Below are 23,158 nucleotides of genomic sequence, written 5' to 3'. Positions count from 1 at the left end.
GATTACGAAGTTTATCACCTGAAAGAGCCAGGATTTGAACCAAGGCAATTTAACTCCAAAGTCTACTCCTTTTCTGTTTTTAAATTCATCCAGTTTAGTTTTTTTTTTTAAACTTTTAATTTTGAAAATTTTCAAACATGCAGAAAAGCAGAAAAGAATAACACAGTGACATATACCTTGACCTAGATTTGACAGCTGTCAACATTACAGAAATCATGCCACTTCCCCCTAAATGCTTCAGCGTGCATCTCTAAACACAATGCAGCTGAGGTGCTTCATGATTATGTTACACTCACTCCTTTCAAATTAAAGACGACCACTCTAAACTGTATCCCCAGCACGAAGTGCTTTATCAGCAGGTAAACTGAAATGGACCAACTACCAAGAACTGTTCCCTGCTTCTCAGAAAACAAAAACTGAGCTAACTAAACGATAACAAAATGTACAACAGTACCGACCCATCCAAGAAGTTCTTTTGGATTTGTAAAATGCCATCATCCTGTTCTTTGGGCAGTGCTGACATTTTCAAAAGGGCACATCCGCTGTGGCAGGACCAACACCATATCTGCAAAGGGGAATAAAGGTTTTCCAGATGTAACGTAAACCACCTAACAGAGGACAGGTAAGCTTAGCATTTGAATTCATACAGGGAAATGTACACCTTCAATATGAAATAGCTGAAATATATTCAACTTTGTTATGCCAAGGAATAAATGTGTTATACTCATAATGAAAAAGGCTGATTTAGTCTTAAAGACAACAACAACAGAAACTCAGGTCTAGGTGGTCACACTCAGACTCGCTTATAGCCTAACATTACCTTTTGACTTGGCTTTAGTGCTGGGAACCTGGATGATGATGATAAAAACAACAACATCATCATCATCATTATTATTAGGATTATTAGGATAGAAACTATCACTGGAGTGCAGCTCATTATCTCAGGATTTTACATGAATTAAGTCATTTAATTCTCACAGTCACACTCTGAGACAGGTATAAGTATTATCCCCACTAACGACAAGAAACTGAGCCTTGGAGAGACCGAATAACTTCCCCAAGGTGCACAGACAGTGCAGCGGTGACTTCTCAAGGCCGTGCTCCACTTGGATGGCCAAAAGGGGGCAGCTCCCACCGTTAGAGAAAGTCCACGCAAGAAAGCATGGGAAGCTGGTTATTCAACATACATTGGTAAGAGACTTGTACATGCAAGGCACTGAATTAGGTTGTGAGAGGATGGAAAGAGGGCTAAGGTACTTCGTCTACCTTCAAGGTGCTTATATCCTAAAAGGGGAAATAAATTTGCAAATATAATAGGAAGTAGAATGTGGCAAACCACAGGAGAAGGGAATTTCAATGAACAACAAAGGGACGGCAACAGAGAAAGAAATCATATGAATGCCCGTAAGTGACTGATTCAAGTGTTTAGGCATTTTTCTGGATACAGTGGGAGTTTCATTTGTTTGCTCTGCTGTATAGGAACACAAGGAGATTAGAACTGACTAGGGGGCAAAGTAACCTGCCAGGAGAGCCTGTAATGGAGAAGAGGGGAAGATTGGTTGGGGCCGGGGAGTACGGCTGTGGATTTTGTGCCCCGTATAAAGGTCTGGTTAAGGGTTCAACGGTGGCGAAAGCCCAGCACTGCTCTGCTGACCAAGCCTTCGGGCCCTGGCTCAAAGGCAGACCAGGAGGATTTCAGCTGCCCAGAGAGGCCCCCTCTTGCCAGTCATCTGCACCGTAGAGACCACACACTGGTGTGCCAGCAGCATCCTGGGCTGGAGATCAGAGATCAGCAAACCCAGGCGATATTCTGCACTACGCTTAGAAAGTCAGAAAGAGGAACCGGTTTGGGGTTTCAGGGGAAGATGATGAATCAGTATTGGGTATGCTGGGTGCCTAGTGCCCACAGGACATCTGTGTGAAGATACTGAGGAGACTCCCAAGATGAGGATTATGACTTAGGAGAAGAAGGCAGGACTGCAGCTCTGGACACAGGAGCTGCCTGCCAGCTTCAGTGGAAGAGACGTGAGCCCACCCCGGAGCGAGGCCACAGGGACGCAGAACTGCTTCAGGAGCTGCCCAAAGAGCACCGACTCTGTGAGCTCCTAACGAGACGAAGTGTTGGAACACTGAGACAAATCAGCGGGCCCCTTGCTTCCCTCTTACCCCGTTTTCCAATGTCACGCCCAGGCACTCCTGCCCCCCGGTGGGTGCAGCTCACTCTGAGATGGGGGGGACACTCTTAGCCATGACTCGTGACACGTTCTAGGAAGTTAAGTGTTCTTAAGCCTTTTTATGTCCTCTCCTGGGGCAGAAAGAATCTGCTCTTGGTGACATTCAACCACAGCTCATTTCCTATTTGGGGCTCAACTGTCACCTCCCAGCTGAGGCACAAAGGGACAATTCCCTTACATTCGCTGTTTGAAACAGTAAATAGAAAACAAGCAAAATTCTTGGTCCGAGAGAGACTTCTCACAGGAATTTAGCAAAAGACATATGTCTTCTCCTATTGTAATATGTACAATTTCTGTCTGAGAAAGAGCCACAGGGTTCTTAGTAAGAATGACTTGACAACACACAAGAATCAGTGTGATAATCCTGTTTATTTGGTAGATCATTTTTTTTCATTATTCATTATTTGGTAGATCTTTTTTTTTTGGTCTTTTTTAAATTGAAGTATAGCTGATGTACCATATAAGTTACAGGTGTACGATATAGTGAGTCACAATTTTTAAAGCTTATACTCCATTTATAGTTACTATAAAACGTTGGCTATATTACCCATGGTGTTCAATATACCCTTGCAGCTTACTTTATACCTAATAGCTTGTACATTATTTGGTACATCTTAAGGTGTCTCTCTTAATAGAGCCAAAGAGCTTTAGGGGAGCCTCTACAATTGGAGGCTAGAGAGCAGCGTAAGAAAGAAGGAAAGGAACCACTAAGGAGGTAAGAGGACCAAGACAGCATCGTGTTTCCAAAGCCAAGATAGGAATTTAAAAGGCAAAAAGGGGGGGGCGTTCACCCAGAACTACAGTGACTGACGGTGTAGAGAACGGGGGCCACCCAGGCTCGGTGACTCTGAGCGTCAACAGCAGAGTGGGGGCGGGCAGAAGCCCTGCTGCAAGAGGAAAGGGGGTAGAGGCAAGCAGAGAGAATCGGTACAGTCCTGAAGTACAGGCAGTGCAGGCAAGGAGAACAAGCCCGCGCTCAACTGTTAAGGAAGGGCTTCTTCAGGTGAGGGAGACTTGAGAATGCCTTCAAGAGAGCAGAATCTCTGGAGATACACGCGGAAGGGGCAGAGCAACGGAAGACAAATCCAGGGCAGAGGAGATCGAGAGCCTGGGCAGAGGTCTGGGTCGGAGATGAAGCAGCACAGAGAGACCACAGGAGGAGGAGGGAGGTCTTGTCGCTCGCTCTCCAAGACCCCTCGGGACTAAGGGAAAGGTGGTCGATGACAGTAAGAGAGTTAAGGGTGGGATCGCCAACTTAAAGAGAATGAAAAAATGGCTACCCTGGCCCCAGGGAAGAACGACACTGGAACCAGAGGGAGTCACTGACAGGCTGCTGAGCAGAACAGGGGCCCAAGTGAAGCAAGGTAACAGTTTTCACGTATCCCATTAAAACGCTCTGCTGTTTGGTCTGAACAATCTGTAGCAATGTTCACTAGCCCCGCAGCAAAAGCATAAATACTCAGGACTGGAGTACAGCAGAGGGTCCAGGAGGCCACAGTCTCTAGAATGGCAGCAAGGGCATGACTGAAATCACAAATGATGCAGGTCTTCCCCGAACAGGAGTTAAGTGGAGGCAGGAAAGACCAGACTAGATGAAAAGTCAGGGTGAAAAAGCAGAGATACGGAAATGTTCTCAGACTAGCGATAACGGCTGTACAACATTGTGAACATATTCACTGTCACCAGTGGTAAATTTTACGTGATGTGTATTGAGAGCTGTGCTCCCTGAGTGAATGTGTAAACTCCATTTTGTGTAATATTTTTCCACTGTCCATGCATCACAAGCTCCACTATGACTTTCAGGACACATCATTAAGGCTGATCTAATAAAATGAGAATGCCTTCCTACAGTTTCTATCAAAGTTCTGTTGCTGACTCCTCAGGACAGGTCTTCTCAGGACAGTTTCTACTTCTCAGCCCCAAGGCCTGGCTAGAACAGAGAGTAGTGAAATTTCATATAATGCTGGATGGAGAAGCAGCCTATTCCCAAGTGTGTAGACAATTCATCTTGGTTTCTTCCCACAGAGCATACCCCTTCTCCTAGAGTCATCTATGAAAGGTTGACGGATGAAGACCCTCATGTTTATTCTTCTAAAACATTCTCAAAATGTTGTCTACAGATCCCAAGACCCTCCCTTACAGGTGGTCTGAGAATATTACTAAGATATAATTTGTCTTTTTCACTGTGTTGACATTGGCACTGATAGTGTTACAACTGCTGGTGCCTTGGTACCAACCAAGGTATTGCTACCAACAGCACTGGTCGCCACTGTATTCTTCACTGCCACAAACTTGAAGAAAAATAATTGTTTCACTTCAGAATGTCCATAATGAAGAACTAAACATTATGAATTATATTAATCTTGATCATTACATTTAATATTTAATACTAATATTTTTTATATTCTGTGTGATGGAGTGGAAACAAAGCATGGAAGTGTTTGTCTCAGGGAAAAGCACCTATGAGACTGACTCGAGAGCTGAGCTACCTGCTGTATTCTTGTAACTGAAAGAGTGAATGACAGACAAACTACGGGTGTTCAGACTTTGGTATCTGGCACATTCATTCTTTAGGAAAAAAAAAAACAAAAAACAAGAATGAAGTGAGCCTATCCCCTTAAGGAAAACAACTGACAATTTGTTGCCAATGATAAAAGTTGAACTTTCAAGCAAAAATTAGAACTTTGTAAAACTAGTCTCTGCCTTTTTAGCTGGACAAATTCCCAATATTTAAAGACTTTCCTGATGAGACAGGGATGATATTAACAAACGTGATTTTTATCTAAGAAAGCATGTCAATATTTGGATGACCTGGGACTTCCCTGGTGGCGCAGTGGTTAAGAATCTGCCTGCCAATGCAGGGGACATGGGTTCGAGCCCTGGTCCGGGAAGATCCCACATGCCGCGGAGCAACTAAGCCCGTGTGCCACAACTACTGAGCCTGTGCTCTAGAGCCCGTGAGCCACAACAACTGAGCCCACGTACCACAACTACTGAAGCCCGTGCGCCTAGAGCCCGTGCTCAGCAACAAGAGAAGCCACTGCAATGAGAAGCCTGCGCGCTGTAACAAAGAGTAGCCCCCGCTCACCGCAACTAGAGAAAGCCCGCGTGCAGCAACGAAGACCCAACGCAGCCAAAAATAAAAATAAATAAATTTATTTTTTAAAAAAAATTTGTATGACCTGTATAACCTAGTGAGCTAATACTTTCTAAACGACCAATGTATTATGTTTTTAAATCATGCATGTTTTAAGACCCATTCAAAGTACAAGACAGACCAATGGATTTTAATTTAGCAGTGAATGAAAAGTTCATTGACTATGTTTTCAGTTTCCTTATTGCAATTAATCTTTATGAAACCACCACTTAGCAATTTTTCGTTATACTGTCAAAGAATAATATTTTCATATTCTCTGAAAAGGCTATTAAATACTCCTCCCTTTCCCAAATACACATCCGTGTGAGGCTGGATTTTCTTCATGTACTTCAACCACACCCTAATATACCACAACAGACTGAAGGAAGTGAGAAGATGTGAGAATGTAGCTGTCTTCTATTTTCAAAAATGTAAAACAGTACTATTCTATTTTTTTGTTTTGGACAATATAGTTATTTTTCACAGAAATTTTTATGTTAACATGTAATGAGTTTACTAAAATAAACATTAAGCAGTTTTTCAGTTTTAATTTCTAATATGGCAAATAGCAACAGATACAACCACATAAACAAAAACTCTTTGAGACCCTCAATGCTTTTTAAGAGTGTAAAGAGTCCTGAGACCAGAAAGTTTGAGAACCACTGCTCTAAATCAAAGGTGGCATACTGGTGGCACGTGAACCAACTCTGGCCCAAAGACATGCTTTTTAAACATCTGAATCAGTTGTGAACAGCTGCACACATTTAGAGATCGGGAAAACTCACATAAAAATCCATGTCTCTGATTTCTCCTGAGAGGTCTGGACATCTGGCAAGACCAGGCCCGTATTCCCACATGGCACAAACGGGCCGGCAGAGAAGAGCAGCCAGCCCTTCATCCAGGCAGAGGGTCTCTGCTTCATTGCAAAGACCACACTCATTACCCACCTGGCCTGCATACACTTCTGGGCATGTGACCCCTGCTTAGACATGTCACCTCCCATTACAGGAGTGACCTTTTTGGTGAACCAGCCATGTGCATAGCACAGCATTTGTCTGTAATTCTCATTCTGTACTCAATTCCCTGCAGGCTTGGCAACTCCCAACTGCCAATCAGAAACTGGAATAACTGCCAGGGTCTTGCTTTCTCTGATCAGTGACACACTAAATATGGCTCCCATCCCAGTCTATTCTGTGAAAACTAAGCAAGCTCTGCATGTTGTCTCTGGGAGGAAACTCGGCCATGCCCATTCAAGATTAATGGTGTGGGCCAAGAGGAACCTTAAACTCTACTACCCTTACGGGGTCGGCTCAGCCTCAAAACAATTTAGGTGTTAAATTAGGCTGGCTTTCAACACCAGACTGGCCTGTAATCCCCCAAAAGCTCTTTAAAGATGTCTCTGCTAAGAACTCCAGTGCATCTGTGAAAACTTTAGAACTCTGACCCCAGGAACCTCATTATCAAAGAGGCTCCTCTAGGGAGTCCCTAAGATATTTTTAGATTGCTCTTGGACTGAGGACAAACTCTTTAATACCAAAGCCAAGGGCTTTAAGTAGGATAACCTGCCAGGATGGGCCAATGAGCAAGCCATGCATTTAGGGCTTCCAGATGCACTTACTGGTATGCCATGACCATGGAAGCGTGGCACGTCCTCCTCAGGAAGAGGGGTGGGGACAACAAAGTATGCTGGCAACCTAGAAGAAAGAGATGTCATCGGTTTTAGTGCTGGAGTTAATTCATTAAATATGAAAGCTCAACGTCAATGAACACAGGAAGTTAAGCAGAGTGTCATGACATGGACCACATTTCCCTCTTAAGAAAAACCAGTGCAGATGAACCGTCTCTGTCGAAATCAATCAGGAATCTAAATCCTAGCTCTGCCTCTGATTCTGTGTAACCCTAGGTAAGTTGCCCCACCTCTCTGGGTCTGTTTCCTCATGAATAAAATCACCATGGCAATGTACTCATCAAAATCCAGACTGTAGGAAACTATCAGTCAAGTGGCCTGGTTTCTTCAAATAAACTGCAAGAAAAAGCTAATAGTGTGAGCCTCTATAGATTAAGAAGTTTAAGAAACCTATCAGTTTTCAAGATATCAATATCATCGAATCTTTTTTTTTTTGGCTGCGTTGGGTCTTCGTTGCTGCACATGGGCTTTCTCTACTTGTGGCGAGCAAGGGGTACTCTTCGTTGCAGTGGGCAGGCTTCTTATTGTGGTGGCTTCTCTAGTTGTGGAGCACAGGCTCTAGGCATGCAGGCTTCAGTAGCTGCGGCACATGGGCCCTAGAGCACGTGGGCTTCAGTAGTTACAGCGCACGGGCTCAGTAGTTGTGGCTCGCGGGCTCTAGAGTACAGGCTCAGCAGTTGTGGCACATGGGCTTAGTTGCTCCACGACATGTGGGACCTTTCCAGACCAGGATTGAACTCGTGTCCCCTGCATTGGCAGGTGGATTCTTAACCACTGAGCCATCAGGGAAGTCCCTCACTGAATCTTGATTAATGATAAAACAGATAAAACGATGAAAAATAAATTGTTTTGAGAATTTATAAAACAATGGGAAAAATCTCAACACTTGACTGGGTACTGAGTGATATTAAGGAATCAAATGTTAAATGTGAAAGGTGTGATAATGCTTTTATGATTATAAAAAGAGTCCTTCATTCTTAGAGATGTAAAACTTAAATATTTATGAATGAAATGTGATGAGCTCTAGGATTTATTTCAAAATAGTTGAGCAGGACGGGGGAGGGGGAGGGTTGGAGTAGGTAGAGGCACAGAGACTAGCCATGAGTTAGTAACTGTTGAAGCTGGGTGACGGGTTAAAGGAATTCATCAAATTCTCTTTTCTTTTATACTGCTTGAAATTTTCCACTTAAAAAAAAATCTTAAAGGTAATTAAAAGGAACAAAGCTCCCATAATATTGTGACGTAAAACCAGGTTTGGGAACAACTGGTCAAGGCTAAGATACCTCAGACCATTAAAACGTAGAAGAATTATTTGGCTTTAGAGGTTCCGAAGTGCTTGGAATATTTTCTTTCACGTCCGCTTGAGTGGGTGGGCTTACTATCCCTTCTTCAGGTGCTGTCACTGAAGCAAAAACCTCTTCACAGATCAATGACTCTCAAACTCAGGCTGCCTGTTAAAATCACACAGGAAGATTTAAAAATTCCCAGTGTCCAGGCTCCACCGCAGAACTATGAAATATCAGAGGTGTCAAAGCTCTCCAGGTGTGTAATCAGGATGACAGCTGTTGTTCTAGAAGGTCCTGCTAGTCAAAGTGTACAGCAGCATTACCGGGACACTTAGAAGGAGAGCAGCCCCGGCCTACAGGAGCAGAATCTGCACTTTCACAAGCTCCCCAGGGGACTGGGCTGCACAGTCAACCATGAGAAGCAGCGCCTTAGATGGCAACTTACAAACAGACAAGTGTTTCCCAGCCCTCACAGGAGAAGTCGCCCGTGGGCTTTGTGTAAACCAGATTCTCAGCTCCTTCCCCAGAGGCTCATTCGACAAAGTTGGGATGGGGCCACACTGCTTTAAAAAATTTCCATGACTTCCTCTACTAGTGTGGTTGAACATTTCACAAGTTAATTGTGCCTTATGAACAGTCTTTCACCAACGGGGAAAAAAATGTCAGAACCCAGTGTACTAGCGTGTGTACCATGCAGTCACTGAAGAAAGCAGGCTGCAAAGAGAGGGACAGCTCTGCACCAGTGGGGAGGTTTGTGATGTCCCCTCCTGTCCCAGTGAACTCAAGGTGGTTCTACGGAGGCTCTGCTGGGAGACTCCCGATGTCTACAAGCAACCGACCCTCCCACCTGGGACAGCACTCATTTTAGTCACCAGGAGGAGTTTTGAATACAAAGTAAACAGCCTCTCCACATATAAGCTGACCTTATTCAAGGAAGGTTGTATGATCCTCTTAGGCGCCACCTCAGTTAGGGTGAGGGAACCCCCAGAGCGACACCACCAGAGCAGCAGTGTCTTCCTGTGGCTGCATCAATTCCTAGGTTCCCCTGTGTTACACAGTCCCGACAGGGCTGAGGACCTTCTTATACCTTCACAGGGAGGTGGCATGAAGAAAGCCTTTTCAGGAGAAGGCAAAGTAGACACTCAGTTTCTTATTCTTATCCAAACTGGCCGAGGTCTTCTCTTACCACTGGGGCTTTCATTAATTTATTCACTGTTCCCAATTTATTGAGTGGGTCTTATAAGTCAGGCACTATACTTGGTACTGAGGATATAAAGATGAACCAAAACAGTGTCCTTGATTCCCCAGGACTGATGGGCTGCAGAAACAAACATTAACCAAATGGTGATACAGATAAGAATAAACTCACGATCGGAAGAGGTGCTAAGGAGAGAGGCACACAGTGCAATGAAAGCTCTCACGGGAGACCTCATCTAGTCTTGGGAAGACTCCCTAAAAGAGACACCTGGGCAGAGATCTGACCGATGAAGTGGAGGTAACTCACTAGTAAAGCTGGACGCAAAAGGAGCATCCTAGACAGACCGCACAGGCAAGGCCCACAGGAGGGACTCAGGGTGGCTGGAGGGGTACACGCAAAGCTGGCGAGTTAGGCATGAGGCAAGCCATGAAGGGCCTGTTAGAAGTTTTATCCTCTCTACCATGAACAGCAAGGAGCCAATGAAACAGGGGAAGAATGGATGCCGCGGGCCAGAGTGGGTGGGGGAGACCATGCAGGCAGCTACCACAGTGCCAGGTAAGAAACAAAGCACAGCTTTTCCTGTATCATCCCTGTGGGACAGAAGCGCAGGGGCGAGTGCATGGCTGGGGCAGTCCAGGGGGACTGAGTCTGCACCGAGTGCTCTGAGCAGCAAAATCTCGCTGAGGCTCCGTTCTCCCCCCGACCACTAATTAGAACCCCCTGACACCCCACTCCACCCACCTTCTCTACCTGGTATATTTCTGATGTGCTGACACCTATGCAAATACCAATGAATTTAATCAGTATGTGGCAGGATCCTGGGAATGGGCATGCCTGCTATCAGTGTCAACATCACATTACAAAATATCACCTCCTAGGAGCAGGGCTTTCTGACCTCCTCCTGACTGAGCGCTTGTTCTCCCTTTCCAAGCTTTGTGACTATAAAGGGGGAGGAGGGGCAGCGTGGGCATGGGGGGTGTGATCCGACACCTGCCCTGCAGGCCCCTCCCCACTGTCACCCTAGTTTGTGCTGTAACGAGAGGGCTAACCTTATAAGTGCCTGAGACTGATCAAAATCAAAACTGATCTACTGGGGCTTCCCTGGTGGCGCAGTGGTTGAGAGTCCGCCTGCCGACGCAGGGGACATGGGTTCGTGCCCCGGTCCGGGAAGATCCCACATGCCGCGGAGCGGCTGAGCCCGTGAGCCATGGCCACTGGGCCTGTGCATCCAGAGCCTGTGCTCCGCGACGGGAGAGGCCGCAACAGTGAGAGGGCCGCGTACCGCAAAAAAAAACAAAAAAACCCAAAAAAACTGATCTACTGAAAAGGCCCCTCGGAACCGTAAGTACAAAATGCTCTAGGAAAATACTAATTTTTTGAAACTGTCAGCAGGGTGTTGAGGATTATGTTCCAAAACAGTAAGATTCAAGTTTCAAAAAAAGGATTACAACAGAGTCATCCTTTAAAAATGTAGGTGAGATCACATCACGCCTCTGCTCAAACTCCTCCACACTGCACTATAAATTCTGAAACCCTCCCTGCCCATCAGCACCCAGCCGGCCCTCTCCTCCCTGATCACACCTCCTACTGCTCTGTCCCCTGCTCACTCCTCTCCAACCCCTGGGCTCCTCGCTGTTCCTCACACAAGCCAGACAAGATTCCACCTCAGGGCCTTTGCACCTGCTGTTCCCTCTGCCTGACCAACCCTCCTGCCAACATCTCCAGCACGCCCCAGTCCCTGGCTTGATCTATTTTTCTCCATAGCACTTATTACCTCTTAATACACTATAATTACTCACTTATTCTATCATCATTTTCCTCCTCTAGAACAAAAGCTCCATGAGGGCAGGGATTTTTAGGCTCTATCTTCAGTAGCCAGGACACTGTCAGGCACATAGGAGACCCTCAGAAATGTTTATTGAGGGACTTCCCTGGTGGCGCAGTGGTTAGGAATCTGCCTGCCAAAGCAGGGGACACGGATTCGAGCCCTGGTCCAGGAAGATCCCACCTGCCGTGGAGCAACTAAGCCTGTGCGCCACAACTGCTGAGCCTGTGCTCTGGAGCCCGTGAGCCACAACTACTGAGCCCACGTGCCACAACTACTGAGCCCGTGCGCCTAGAGCCCGTGCTCCACAACAAGAGAAGCCACTGCAATGAGAAGCCTGCGCACCGTGACAAAGAGTGGCCCCCGCTCACCGCAACTAGAGGGGGCCCGTGCATAGCAACGAGGACCCAATGCGGCCAAAAATAAATAAATAAATTTACATTAAAAAAATGTTTATTGAATGAATAAATAAAACGCTTGATAAAAGGAAAGCAAATATGATATAAATTCAGAAATGCCTCTAAAAGTTATACATTTAGAATACAGATATAATAATGGGAAGGAAAAGACATTCACTTCTGAATGTTTTAAGGGATACTTTAAGGGTTTCTTAAAAAAGCACAGTATCAATGTGGAGAAAGTGGAACCCTCATAACGTTGCTGACGGGAGTGTAAAAATGGTTCAGTGGCTATGGAAAACAGTCTGACAGTTCCTCAAAAGGTTAAACGCAGAGTTACTATATGACCCACCAATTCCACCCCTAGGAATATACCCAAGAGAACTGAAAATACATGTCCATATGAAACCTTGTATACTAATGTTTGTAGCAGCATATTCATAGTCGCCAAAACGTGAAAAGAAGCCAGTGTCCATCAACTGATGAATGGATAAATAAAATATGGTATACCCATATCCTGGGATATTATTCAGCAGTAATAAAACAATGAAATCCTGATACATGCTAAACATGGATGAGCCTTGACAACATTATGTTAAGTGAACAAAGCCAGGCACAAAGACCACGTATTATATGGTTCCATTTATGTGAAATGCCAAGAATAGGCAAATCTATAGAGACAGAAAGTAGTTAGTGGCTGTCTAGGGCTGGGGCAGTGGGGAGCGGGGGAATGGGGAGTGACTACTAAGGGGTAAGGGGTTATTTGGGGGATGACGAAGATATTCTAAAATTGACCGCAGTGATGGTTGCACAACCCTGTGTATGTGCTAAAAAACACTGCACACTTCAAACAGGTGAATTGTATGGCATGTGAATTAAATCTCAACAAAGCTGTTCAAAAAGCAAAGCACAACACTGAGAGCTTACCTTTCACAGACTTTATAGCCTTCATTGACACTCACTGCTTTGTACTTCATGTTGCCTTTGGTCCGCTCCAGCTCCCAACACCAGTCCTGAAGTGTGTCAAACATTACGGCATGGTTCTTGGCGTCAGTAGCTAACAAAACAAATTGAGAAAGACAGTAAAATCTTGTCGGGAAGCCCTGGCATTTTAATGCTGTGAAAGTGGCTCCTCGGGCCCCAACTTCCTCCACTAAGCCCACTTTTATCCCCACAGAATGAACTCACTGCTTCATCCTAACCTTGTTCCTTTTTTCTGTCATTCATCCAAAATTATGAGTGAGGCTCTGTCTTTTGTGCTGGGCGAAAGCAGCTGTTCTTGTTCCATTCCGTGCAAAAGTAATTTATAGCTCCATTTTCAGTCATCTGACCATGAGATAATTTATATAACATAAAAAGATCCTGTGCAGCACTAAAAGACAGGCTTGGCACAAATGCTAAAATAATAAAATATTTTTAGCCCTACCAATGTGTGCGTAAGATGGCAAACTCATTTGAACAGCATGCCAGATTGCTGAGTGTGAAGCCTCCTTCAGTGTGAAGATGCACTGCCCAAAGAGGCGTTTTCAGTGTGACACCTGGTTTCTGAGGGCTAGAAACAAATCAGACAGCTATGGTGAAGGTCAGGGCCTGCAAGCCAAGGGCCACATCACAGTGACGGGGACTTCTGTCCCTAACCTTGCCGCTACCTGCTAGGAGGAAGTGCCCAGGAGCACTACTCTTGCAGCCCAGCAGGTGTGTCCTTGGTCCTCTCCCAAGCCACAGAACAGCTTGATGGGGGTGACGGGTGCCAAACACGCTTGGGTATTTTTTTTTTTTTTTTGTGGTACACGGGCCTCTCAGCGTTGTGGCCTCTCCGGTTGCGGAGCACAGGCTCCGGACGCGCAGGCTCAGCGGCCATGGCTCATGGGCCCAGCCGCTCCGCGGCATGTGGGATCCTCCCGGACCGGGGCACGAACCCGTGTCCCCTGCATCGGCAGACGGACTCTCAACCACTGCGCCACCAGGGAAGCCCAACCCCTGGGTATTTACACAAATCAGTTCATTCAAGCCTGTGCACATCTTAAAAAAACAAGCCTTGGGACCTCCCTGGTGGTCCAGTGGTAAAGAATCCACTTTCCAATGCAGGGGACATGGGTTTGATCCCTGGTCGGGAAACTAAGATCCCACATGCCACAGGGCAACTAAGCCTGCGCGCCACAACTACTGAGCTCGCACGCCTCAACGAGAGAGGCCACGTGCCACAAACTACAGAGCCCACACGCTCTGGAGCCTGCGTGCCACAACTAGAGAGAGAAAACCTGCGTGCCACAACTAGAGAGAAGCCCGTGTGCCGCCATGAAGACCCGACACAGCCAAAAAAATAAACAAATTTTTAAAATAAACAAAAATATCAAAAAAAAAATCAAGTCTTCCTGGAAAAACAAAGTGTTTAATAAAACTCCCACCTAATCCTTTTAATACAAACAGATCATAGTACAAAGGATGATAAGACAAATAATGATTAAAAAACAACAGTTAAGGGGCTTCCCTGGTGGCGCAGTGGTTGAGAGCCCGCCTGCCGATGCAGAAGACGCGGGTTCGTGCCCCAGTCCGGGAAGATCCCACGTGCCGCGGAGCGGCTGGGCCCGTGAGCCATGGCCACTGAGCCTGTGCATCTGGAGCCTGTGCTCCGCAACCGGAGAGGCCACAACAGTGAGAGGCCCGCGTACCGCAAAACAACAACAACAACAACAGTTAAGCTTACATAGCACTTAGTACACCAGGCACTATCCTGAGCATATTACATATAATAACTCAATCCTCACAACCCTACAGGGTAGGTAATATTATTTCCTCCATTTTACAGATATGGCACAGAAAGGCCAATTAACTTGCCCAAGGTCACAGAGCTAGGCAATGGCAGAAATGCAATTCAAACCCAGGCAGCAGTAAATTTCCATAAAGTAATAAATGCAAATATTAATAAATTCCCCCATGGACATAAGTAGTAACAATACTCCTAGGACCTTTTAGCCAAAGTACATTTGTGAATTATTAAGCCTGAGTAAAATGAAAGATGTTCAGACTGGCACCCACCTCTAGAAACCCCTACTCAATCAAAAAGCAAATTGATCAACTCGCATCTATCAGTTATAACCTTTACTCATCAAAAAAAATGGAGGGTGGAAGGAGAAAAGAAGGCTAGAATTCAGATAGAATAGAAGATGCTATATATCCTGGGCTTTCTGGCACAAAAAGCCACCACAAGGTACTGAGCTCAGTAGTTGTGGCGCGCGGGCTTAGTTGCCCCGCAGCATGTGGGATCTTACTGCCAGGGTCAGCCAAGGTAAGGGTTTCGGCACACAGATCAACACATGCTGGGAAGCCGAGAAACCGTCCTGTGCTGGGTCCAGACCAAGCATCAGGATATAAGGAAGTGGCAGAATTCCTAAAAATACAGTATGATTTTCAAATGTAGACCCAATAAATGTTTATGTAAATTATAGCAATCAACAAAGAAGTCATATTTTGTGTATCTCATATTGTAACAAGCTGTTGTCAGCCAGCACCCAGCTAATCAGCACTTATACATATGGCTACAGTGAAAAGATCATTCACAAAGATGAACTTACTGAATTAAGGAACAAATTTTGTGTTGGCCTGATAGTAGTGCTAAGTATATTTTACGTCAGTGGAGCTCTCTGAGCATAATCTGTCCTGAGTAAGCAGTTACACTCTCAATTAACCCTCATTTAATGACTGCGCCCTGTGTGCCATGCATTTAACAATTTGTAATTTTCACAACACTTCAAGGGAAGCATTAACAACACTATTTTTTGAAATGAGAAAACAGAGGCCCAAGAGTTAAGTGCCATCCCCAGGATCACACAGCTACTAGGCAGCTGGACGAGGATTTGAACTCAGGTGGGACAGACCTGGAAATTCACACCTTTTCTACTAGACCACCATAGTCCCCCAAATGCAAGCTACTCTCTCAGATATCTGCATCTCTGCACACGCCAGTCCTGCTGCCTCAAATACTCCTGTCTGCCTACCGGCCACTCCACATCCTTCACCAGCAGTTCAGGACCAGCCTTCGCCCTCTGACAGCCCTCCCTCCCCCAGCGTGGTCGTTCCCTCCCACCACAGGACACATCACTCTGTTTGACTTAAAGCTCTTAGAGGGCAGGGATTTAGTCCTGTTCATATCCCCAGGGTGTGTGACCCACAGCAAGCGTTCGATAAACATTTACCAAATGAGCAGTTAGTGACAAAGCTACTCTGCATTCCAGAAAGCATGATACATGCAGTTAAACTAACACGCCACCTCCCCGATGAAAGGCACATGGCACTCAGGATCAGTAAACATCAACTTCACGTTAAGAGTAATGGGCAGATAGGAAGGTAATGCACAACATGATAAATATAATTAACACTGTTGTACGTTATACACAAAAGCTGTTAGAGTAAATCCTAAGAGTTCTCATCACAAGGAAAAAAATTTTTTCTATTTCTTTAATATTATATTTATATGAGATGATGGATGTTCACTAAACTTACTGTGGCCATCATTTCAAGATGTATGTGAATGGAATTATTATGCTGTACACCTTACACTTATACAGTAATGTGTCAATTATATCTCAATAAAACGGGAAGAAAAAATAAAAATACTGTTAATAATTTGGAATTAAAAAAAAGAGGAATGGACAGAGCAAGTGGACAGATGGAGGAGGAGAGATCCAGAGAAGGAAGAAGACAGACATCTGTGGAAACACTGTACAAAGCTAGGCATTATTAATAGCTAATTCAGATGACCACAGTTTCTTACTTAAAAGACTGCTCTCTTTTTCAGGGAATCGAATGGAAAACATTTGGAATTTTAAGTTTTCTAACCAAACTACTTTTCTGATGTGCTCTCTTAGGTACAACTGTTCCATTCCCCATCCCCCAAACATTTGCTATAAGGCATGTTCTGGTTGTTTAAAAACTTTCTAGAATGCAAGACATTTTTTAGGGTCTCATGAAATGAAACCAAGTGTATTAAAGTGAAAAACAGAATCCAGGGGCAGACAGAGTGATTTTAAACTTGTCTCAGTTTTGCTTCTCTATAGCCTCACATTCCCAATCATAATATATTGATTTTCTTTCATAAGCAACAAACAAATAATCCCTCACAAAAAGCAAACAAACCTAAAAGATAAGTTAAAGAAACAAAGGTCACAGGAAAGAAATAGAAACCTTTTTTTAAAAGAAATCTGAATGACTCACCCAAGCAAGAGGCGACCCACTGCTCGAGAAGAGGGGAACAAAACCCATGGATGGGTTTTCTCCCAGAAGTTGCAGGTAGGAACTGGAAGGGGCCTGCCTACCTGCGGATGAAAGCTTACCTGTGTGGTTTTGTGCTGCAGTCGCGTAGGAAAACAGAAACAATCGTTTCAGCAGTTTAGGGGCCTGGGTATGATGGATTATGCCACTGACAATCTGGAAAAGAACCAAGCGATGGATACAGTCATGCTTTTGGCAGATAAACACTGAGAGACAAGATCCAAGTTGTCTAGGTCTCCGTAATGCTAATGGGCTCCGATGAGCAGCATGCTAACAAACTCTCATTGAGGTCTGTATCTGTGATGTGATCTCTTGAAATAATGCCAAGTAAACAGAACGCTAACCATTTTGTCAGGTTTTCAAGAGCTTTGAGTTTCTAGGGCAATTTTTAAAACACAGTCTAATTTCTCAAAAACAAAGCACTAAAAAAACTTAAGTCCCATTTTCAGATACTCCAAAAATCTGACATGTCAAAGATATATAGCTGACCAGATAATAACCAAGATGCTTAGCTATTCTGTTCTACTTGTTGTGGCCTTAAGGATCTTCTTCTAGAAGATAAGGCAATCAATCCCTCATGCTTTTTGTTTGAAGTTCCAAACAAAAGTATGTTCGGATAGATGACTAAAATCATCATTCAAAATAAAGTTTCTGGCTTCTCAGGGAATTTCCAAGTCTACACCACTCTTTTTCCTGCTCAGAACAGATACTGGAGTCATGTTTATTATTCTAACTGATCTACCACACTACCTGAAAGAAAACTAAGAGTACACCTGAAAAGAAGGCTTAACTCACTGCAGCCAAAGACAACAGATAAACTGGTCTCTCCCTAGATTTCCCCCTGATGTATCTACCATGACAGTGGCAAGTCTGAGACCTTCAATACCTTAAGAGAAATCTTGGAAGCTACAATAACCATTGTGACCAGTTTGCCCAGTTACACGTCTCAATTTGCTGCAGCAACCTGATTAAGTAAGGGACCAAAAGCACAGGCTCATTTGGTGACTCACTTTGCCCATGACCGTGTACCTCCCCCTCCTTCCACACGTAACCACGACCTCCCAGATGTCCACTCCTTCATGCCGGGAGCTGGGGGTCACTGCTGCTGCCTTCTGGAAAGGCTGTCAGAGGTGGGGAAAGGGGGTTGCTTCTAGCTGCTCCATCCTCCCCTTCCCCTGACGGCCTTCTGATCCTGGTTTACCACCTCCCACCCTCTGCAGGCTCTGGGAATGAACACATTATGAACTGAAGGATTAAACGCAGCCATGTGCCAAGATAATATAGTCCTGCTCTACCAAATTCTGTCTCAATTCTAATCAAAGCACATGCGAGTATAACCAATGTCAACTTTACAGAATGAAAGGCTCCCCTCAACCTTCGTGCAATGGAAGCAAGAACTGAAGTGGGGAAAACCTGATGGGAAATAAAACCTAAAAACACATGCGACTAGTTACCCTTTTGACTTCCTCTTCTTTTGTGTACCTCAGACAAAAGTGGAATACCCGGAGGTCTTTGCAGTGGATGATGAGTTTCTCAGGGTATTTCTTCAGCTGTCCAAAGAGAGTCTTTTTTTTCTCATCAAACACTACACATCAACAATGAAATCAAGAAGGGAAATCATGTTATAAGACAACAATTAAATGCTAAAGAAACAAGGTAGACTATTAACTTCCAAGGGCGCCTCTCAAAAGTGAGAGGAAAGGCACCAGCTTCTAAGTAACTGTCAGCAGGGCCCAGTCCCATCCAGCAGGGGCCCTGTTCTCTGGAACAGCCAGGGTTCCTCACTCCTCCCCAGGAAGCACAGACCCAAATGGACTGGCCACTGTTGGCAGAACTGACTCCTGCAGAAAACCCAGCTCTGAAAGCTGAGATTACGAAAGATGGGAGATCACTAGGGATCTGCTTTTGGGACAGTCAACTCCCAGGTTTATAGCTAGGGCCCCTCCTGACACCCTCCTCCCTTTCCCAGAGTTTGCACCACGCAGCACCTCTTGGTGCTGGGAACACCATAAATGGCTACTGAATGATTTCTGACAAAGCCCTGACTACAAAAACAGAGAAGTGGAGCCCAGAGAGGCTTTGTTTAGTCAGAAGAAAAGACACCCGAGTGTGGTATGACAGACCTTTATCAGGTGAGCCTTTAAAGTGAGATCTGCACAGCTAACATTGACATATGATCAATATCTATCATGTAATAGCACGGTGGAGTATTAGAAAGAACAGGTTCCATGTTCAAGTCCAAGCTCCTCCAGCTAAGCGACCCCAAATAAGCCACTTCGCATCTCAATTTTATCATCCATAAAACTGATTTAAATAAGATAAATATGTGAAGAAGTTTCAGTAAACTATAAAGGACCAAAAAAAAAAAAAAAACACCTCATCATTATCAGCTATACTTTCAAAGGCTGGCAACACCCCAGGGGAAAACATACTCACCTCCATAAATCTGATCAACACAGTGGAGGGTAATGTCATTTTCTCCTATAACCTTATTCTTAAACTGCGTTTCCTAAAAAATTCAAAAGGAAACAACTGTGATTCCTTGCTATGCACCGTGACATTTACAGGTAAAGCAAATCACCATCCTCCACGTGCATATAAAGAAAAATGGGGAGTGGGTGGGGGAAATGGGTGAAGGTGGTCAAAAGGTACAAATTCAATTATAAAACAAGTCCTGGAGATGTAATGTACAGCATGGTGACTAGAGTTAATAATACTGCATTGTACATTTGAAAGTTGCTAAGAGGGTAGATCTTAGAAGTTCTCATCACAAGAAAAAAATTGTTTAACTATGTGATGTGATGGATGTTAACTAAACATATTGTGATGATCATTTCACAATATTTACATACACCAAATTCATCACGTTGTACATCTTAAACTAATACAACGTTAAATGTCAATTATATCTCAGTAAAGCTAGAAAAAATAAATGAAAAGGTATACATCCTACACAAACAAACAAGGAAATGTAGTCACATCCCTAGGAAAGGGACGATGGAGTGAAGTGTGTGAGAAATGCTGCGCAACACTTGTTTTCAAACCCAGGCAGGACATGCCATTGCCGGCTGCTCCCAGGCCAACCCACCAGGCCGCATGCACAACACCCTGAGAGATGCTGGCAGGTGGCGCATAGGTTCAGATTTCTCCACACAAATGTAGACAGGTGAGTGACAGAGCTACAAGAAGGCAGGAAGAAAACCCCATGAGATTCAAGCTCTGTAAATGCTGCCTCTGTACAGGACTAGGAACCAGGCTGCTACAGCAACAGCTGCACAGAAGCCCACGCTGTCAGGTGGCAGGGTGCTGGCGTGGCCGGGCCAGCCGGTTCCCATTACCACCAGCGCACCCTGAGGGGTGCGGGTGTTCCCTCCTCACTCCACTGCTCACTCTTCCTAAGGAGGACAAGTCTTACAAGCACAGAGCAAACACGAAGTAAACCCAAACTCAGTGCTGCATTCAGCACCAGTGTCATAACTGAATTCAGTTCCTGAATTTGAGGAAGAGTTCAGTATAGAGAAAACATGGGGAACTAGTATATTTGGGGAGATGTGATTCCCATGAGTGATAGGTACTGTGCTGAAATACAGAAGAAAATTAAAAGCTGACGGCGTCAACCTACGAGGTCAAACGCAAGCCAGCGTGACGTGAGGCACTGGTGGGAAACTGCAGGGTGGTCCTCCCGCCGAAAGGAGATCCCAAAGGAGAGAGAGCAGACTAGTGGTGAGAAAGACTCTGGCCTTTGTGTTTACGTGCGTTAGGGGCGAGTTATTGAGAAGCTGGGAGAAAAGACAATGGGGCCACCATGCAGTGCTCCCACAAACTCAACCAAGCGCAGCTCACACATACATCATTATCCAATGCAGATTCGTCATCGCCCAAGAAAGCAATCTTGAAGTCTGTGCAGACAAGCCTCCCATAGATTCCACGCTGACAGGAGTCTTCCTGGACACACTTCAGTACTGTGCTGGCTTCACAGAGCAGCTGTTCACCTGATCAAAACCAAAACAAGTCCTCCTTAGAGTCCTCAGGCAACATGCAGAACGCAAACAGTACAAGCTTCCCGGCTCTATTCCTGTAAGACAAACACACACTACAACACAGCACACGGGAGCTGCAAAACCTAGGGGAGAGGATGAAGCAGAGTGGGGACTGCGGAGAAGTGAAATCACAGTGACTCAGATACACTTCTACATGGGGCACTTCTCTATCTTCTCACTGTGAATAATGGACGTGTCCAAACAGGTAGAAATGATCTCGGCTACACTTACAAACACAGATCTTAGTGCTTTCATCACCTGGACCCAAGCAGAAGTTCTGGAGAAGCGGTACCCAAGTGAGCAAAGCCAGAAGGGCTGGCCAGTGAGCTCTGGCACGTAGCTCTGGAGCCCCCCTTCCTGTGAGGGTGGGCCATTCCTCACCCCGGAACTGCGGAAAGAGGGCGGGTGCCTCCCTGGCCCGGGGCCCTAAGGCAGCTTCCTCAGGCACAGAGGGTGCAGCACGACTGCACTCATTCTGGCTCCACGGACAAGGATGGGAGGAAAAAGGAGGTCAGAGGTTTATGGGAAAAAAACCTGTTTCCTCTCTTTCTTAGTTGAGAGTATTTCCTCTCAGTGTGTCACCTTTCCTGCTCTATCTGCAGACGCCCAGCAGCATGAGAGCTGTATTTCCTGGTGATAGAGAGTACTTCTCACTATAGTCAAAAAGATGAGGATTTAGGGATAGACAGGAAGTGGAGAGGCTCATGAGGGCTGGATGCCTGCGTTAAGGGCAGGAAAAAAAGACGGATACAGGGGAAATGAAAAACTAAGTGTAAAATTAAAAAAAAAAAAAAAAAAAGAAGACTAAGTGTAAATACTTTGTGACAAGAAGGAAAAAGGAATTTTCTTCTCATCCAACAGGTAACCATCTTCTCCTTAGAATCTCCCTCTGGATACTTCCTTCAATGTCTTTAAATTTACCATTTGGCTCAAAATTCATTTATTCTAACTTTGAATATGAAAACAAAGAAGAATTCCAGACACTGAGATTATCAGGGGACACATATTATATTTAATCTTGTTTTTTTTCTCTCTTCCAAGGGGTTAATTACAATGGAAATACAAGAAGATGGCTCTGTCACCAGGTCAGCCTCTACAGAGACCACCGGGCTTGAAGAAAACAGTGAAATCAGGGCCTCATTAGGGTTTAAAATAGTCCCAGAAAAAGTGCTTCAGCTGAATCCGAGGTAGAAGACACGTGAGCAAGGCTTCCTGTGCTTTCAACTCCTGGTGTAAAACAACTTTAATGGTGAGCCTCTCCCAAGACCAGGCAAGCCATATGGGTCCATGGTCAGGCAATGGAGATCAGAAGTTGGCACACAGGGGCTAAAATGACATCCAGGAGAGGCTCTGCAAGCATGGCGACCTGCACCACACTTGTCAGTTTGTACGTTCAAAGTCTCAGGTCATGGGAGGCACGAGCTGGAAAAGATCATAGTCTAGTCTAGGAAACCTGGGCTGCACACCTAAAAGAGGCCGTCAGGAATCCAGGGGAATGGAGAATGTACATAACACTAAGCTAAAGACAAAAGTAAATTTCAGAATCTACAATATAACCCAAGAAGAGGAAATACAATAGGATATATGGATTGAGGTTTAGGCCATTATTATAGGGAAAAGCCTTTGAAACTTAAAAACATTTTTTAAAAAGTCAGAGATTCTGATATGTTTACCAAATAAGGTGGATCAGTCAGAAACTTGTACATATTCATATCCTCTCAATAAAATGGAATAAAATCAAAAGAACCAGAATGAGGACTCAATTGTTTTGGGAAATGTATCTAAAAATACTTATGAAAAAAGCTATTTGGGACTGGAAAAAAGAAAGTAGCAAAACAATCGAACGCACAACTCACTGGATAGCCCCATATATGGAGGCTACACCACCAAGAAGTTTGTTTCTGAATTCAGAAATGATTAAAACTTGGCTTAAGCTACAGAGTCACTCTCCTCCATCAGAAAGAAAGAAAGAGAGAAAGAGAGAGAGAAAGAGAGAGGGAAGAGAGAGAGAGAGGGAAGAGAGAGAGAAAAAGAGAAAGAGAAAGAAAGAAAGAAAGAAAGAAAGAAAGAAAGAAAGAAAGAA

General features: G+C 44.7%; 1 protein-coding gene across 2 annotated transcripts in view; it reads right to left on the bottom strand.

The window, feature by feature from the left end:
• The window catches only part of MTMR12 (myotubularin related protein 12), a 65,627-nt gene that overhangs the window by 15,392 nt on the left and 27,077 nt on the right, over positions 1-23,158 (bottom strand). For both annotated transcript variants that reach the window (XM_027092739.1, XM_027092741.1), the window contains exons 3-9: positions 20,885-21,027; positions 19,472-19,544; positions 18,490-18,620; positions 17,098-17,191; positions 12,692-12,821; positions 6,989-7,064; positions 459-565 (exon numbers count right to left, since the gene is read on the bottom strand). In XM_027092739.1, coding sequence (XP_026948540.1) covers positions 459-565; positions 6,989-7,064; positions 12,692-12,821; positions 17,098-17,191; positions 18,490-18,620; positions 19,472-19,544; positions 20,885-21,027 — 754 coding nt within the window. The remainder of the gene's footprint in view (positions 1-458; positions 566-6,988; positions 7,065-12,691; positions 12,822-17,097; positions 17,192-18,489; positions 18,621-19,471; positions 19,545-20,884; positions 21,028-23,158) is intronic.

The sequence above is a fragment of the Aethalodelphis obliquidens genome, unplaced genomic scaffold (assembly GCF_003676395.1).
Source record: "Aethalodelphis obliquidens isolate GAN/ISIS:26980383/991018 unplaced genomic scaffold, ASM367639v1 scaffold80, whole genome shotgun sequence".
In the NCBI taxonomy this organism is placed as follows: domain Eukaryota; kingdom Metazoa; phylum Chordata; class Mammalia; order Artiodactyla; family Delphinidae; genus Aethalodelphis; species Aethalodelphis obliquidens.
This window is presented reverse-complemented; position numbering and strand designations above follow the sequence as displayed.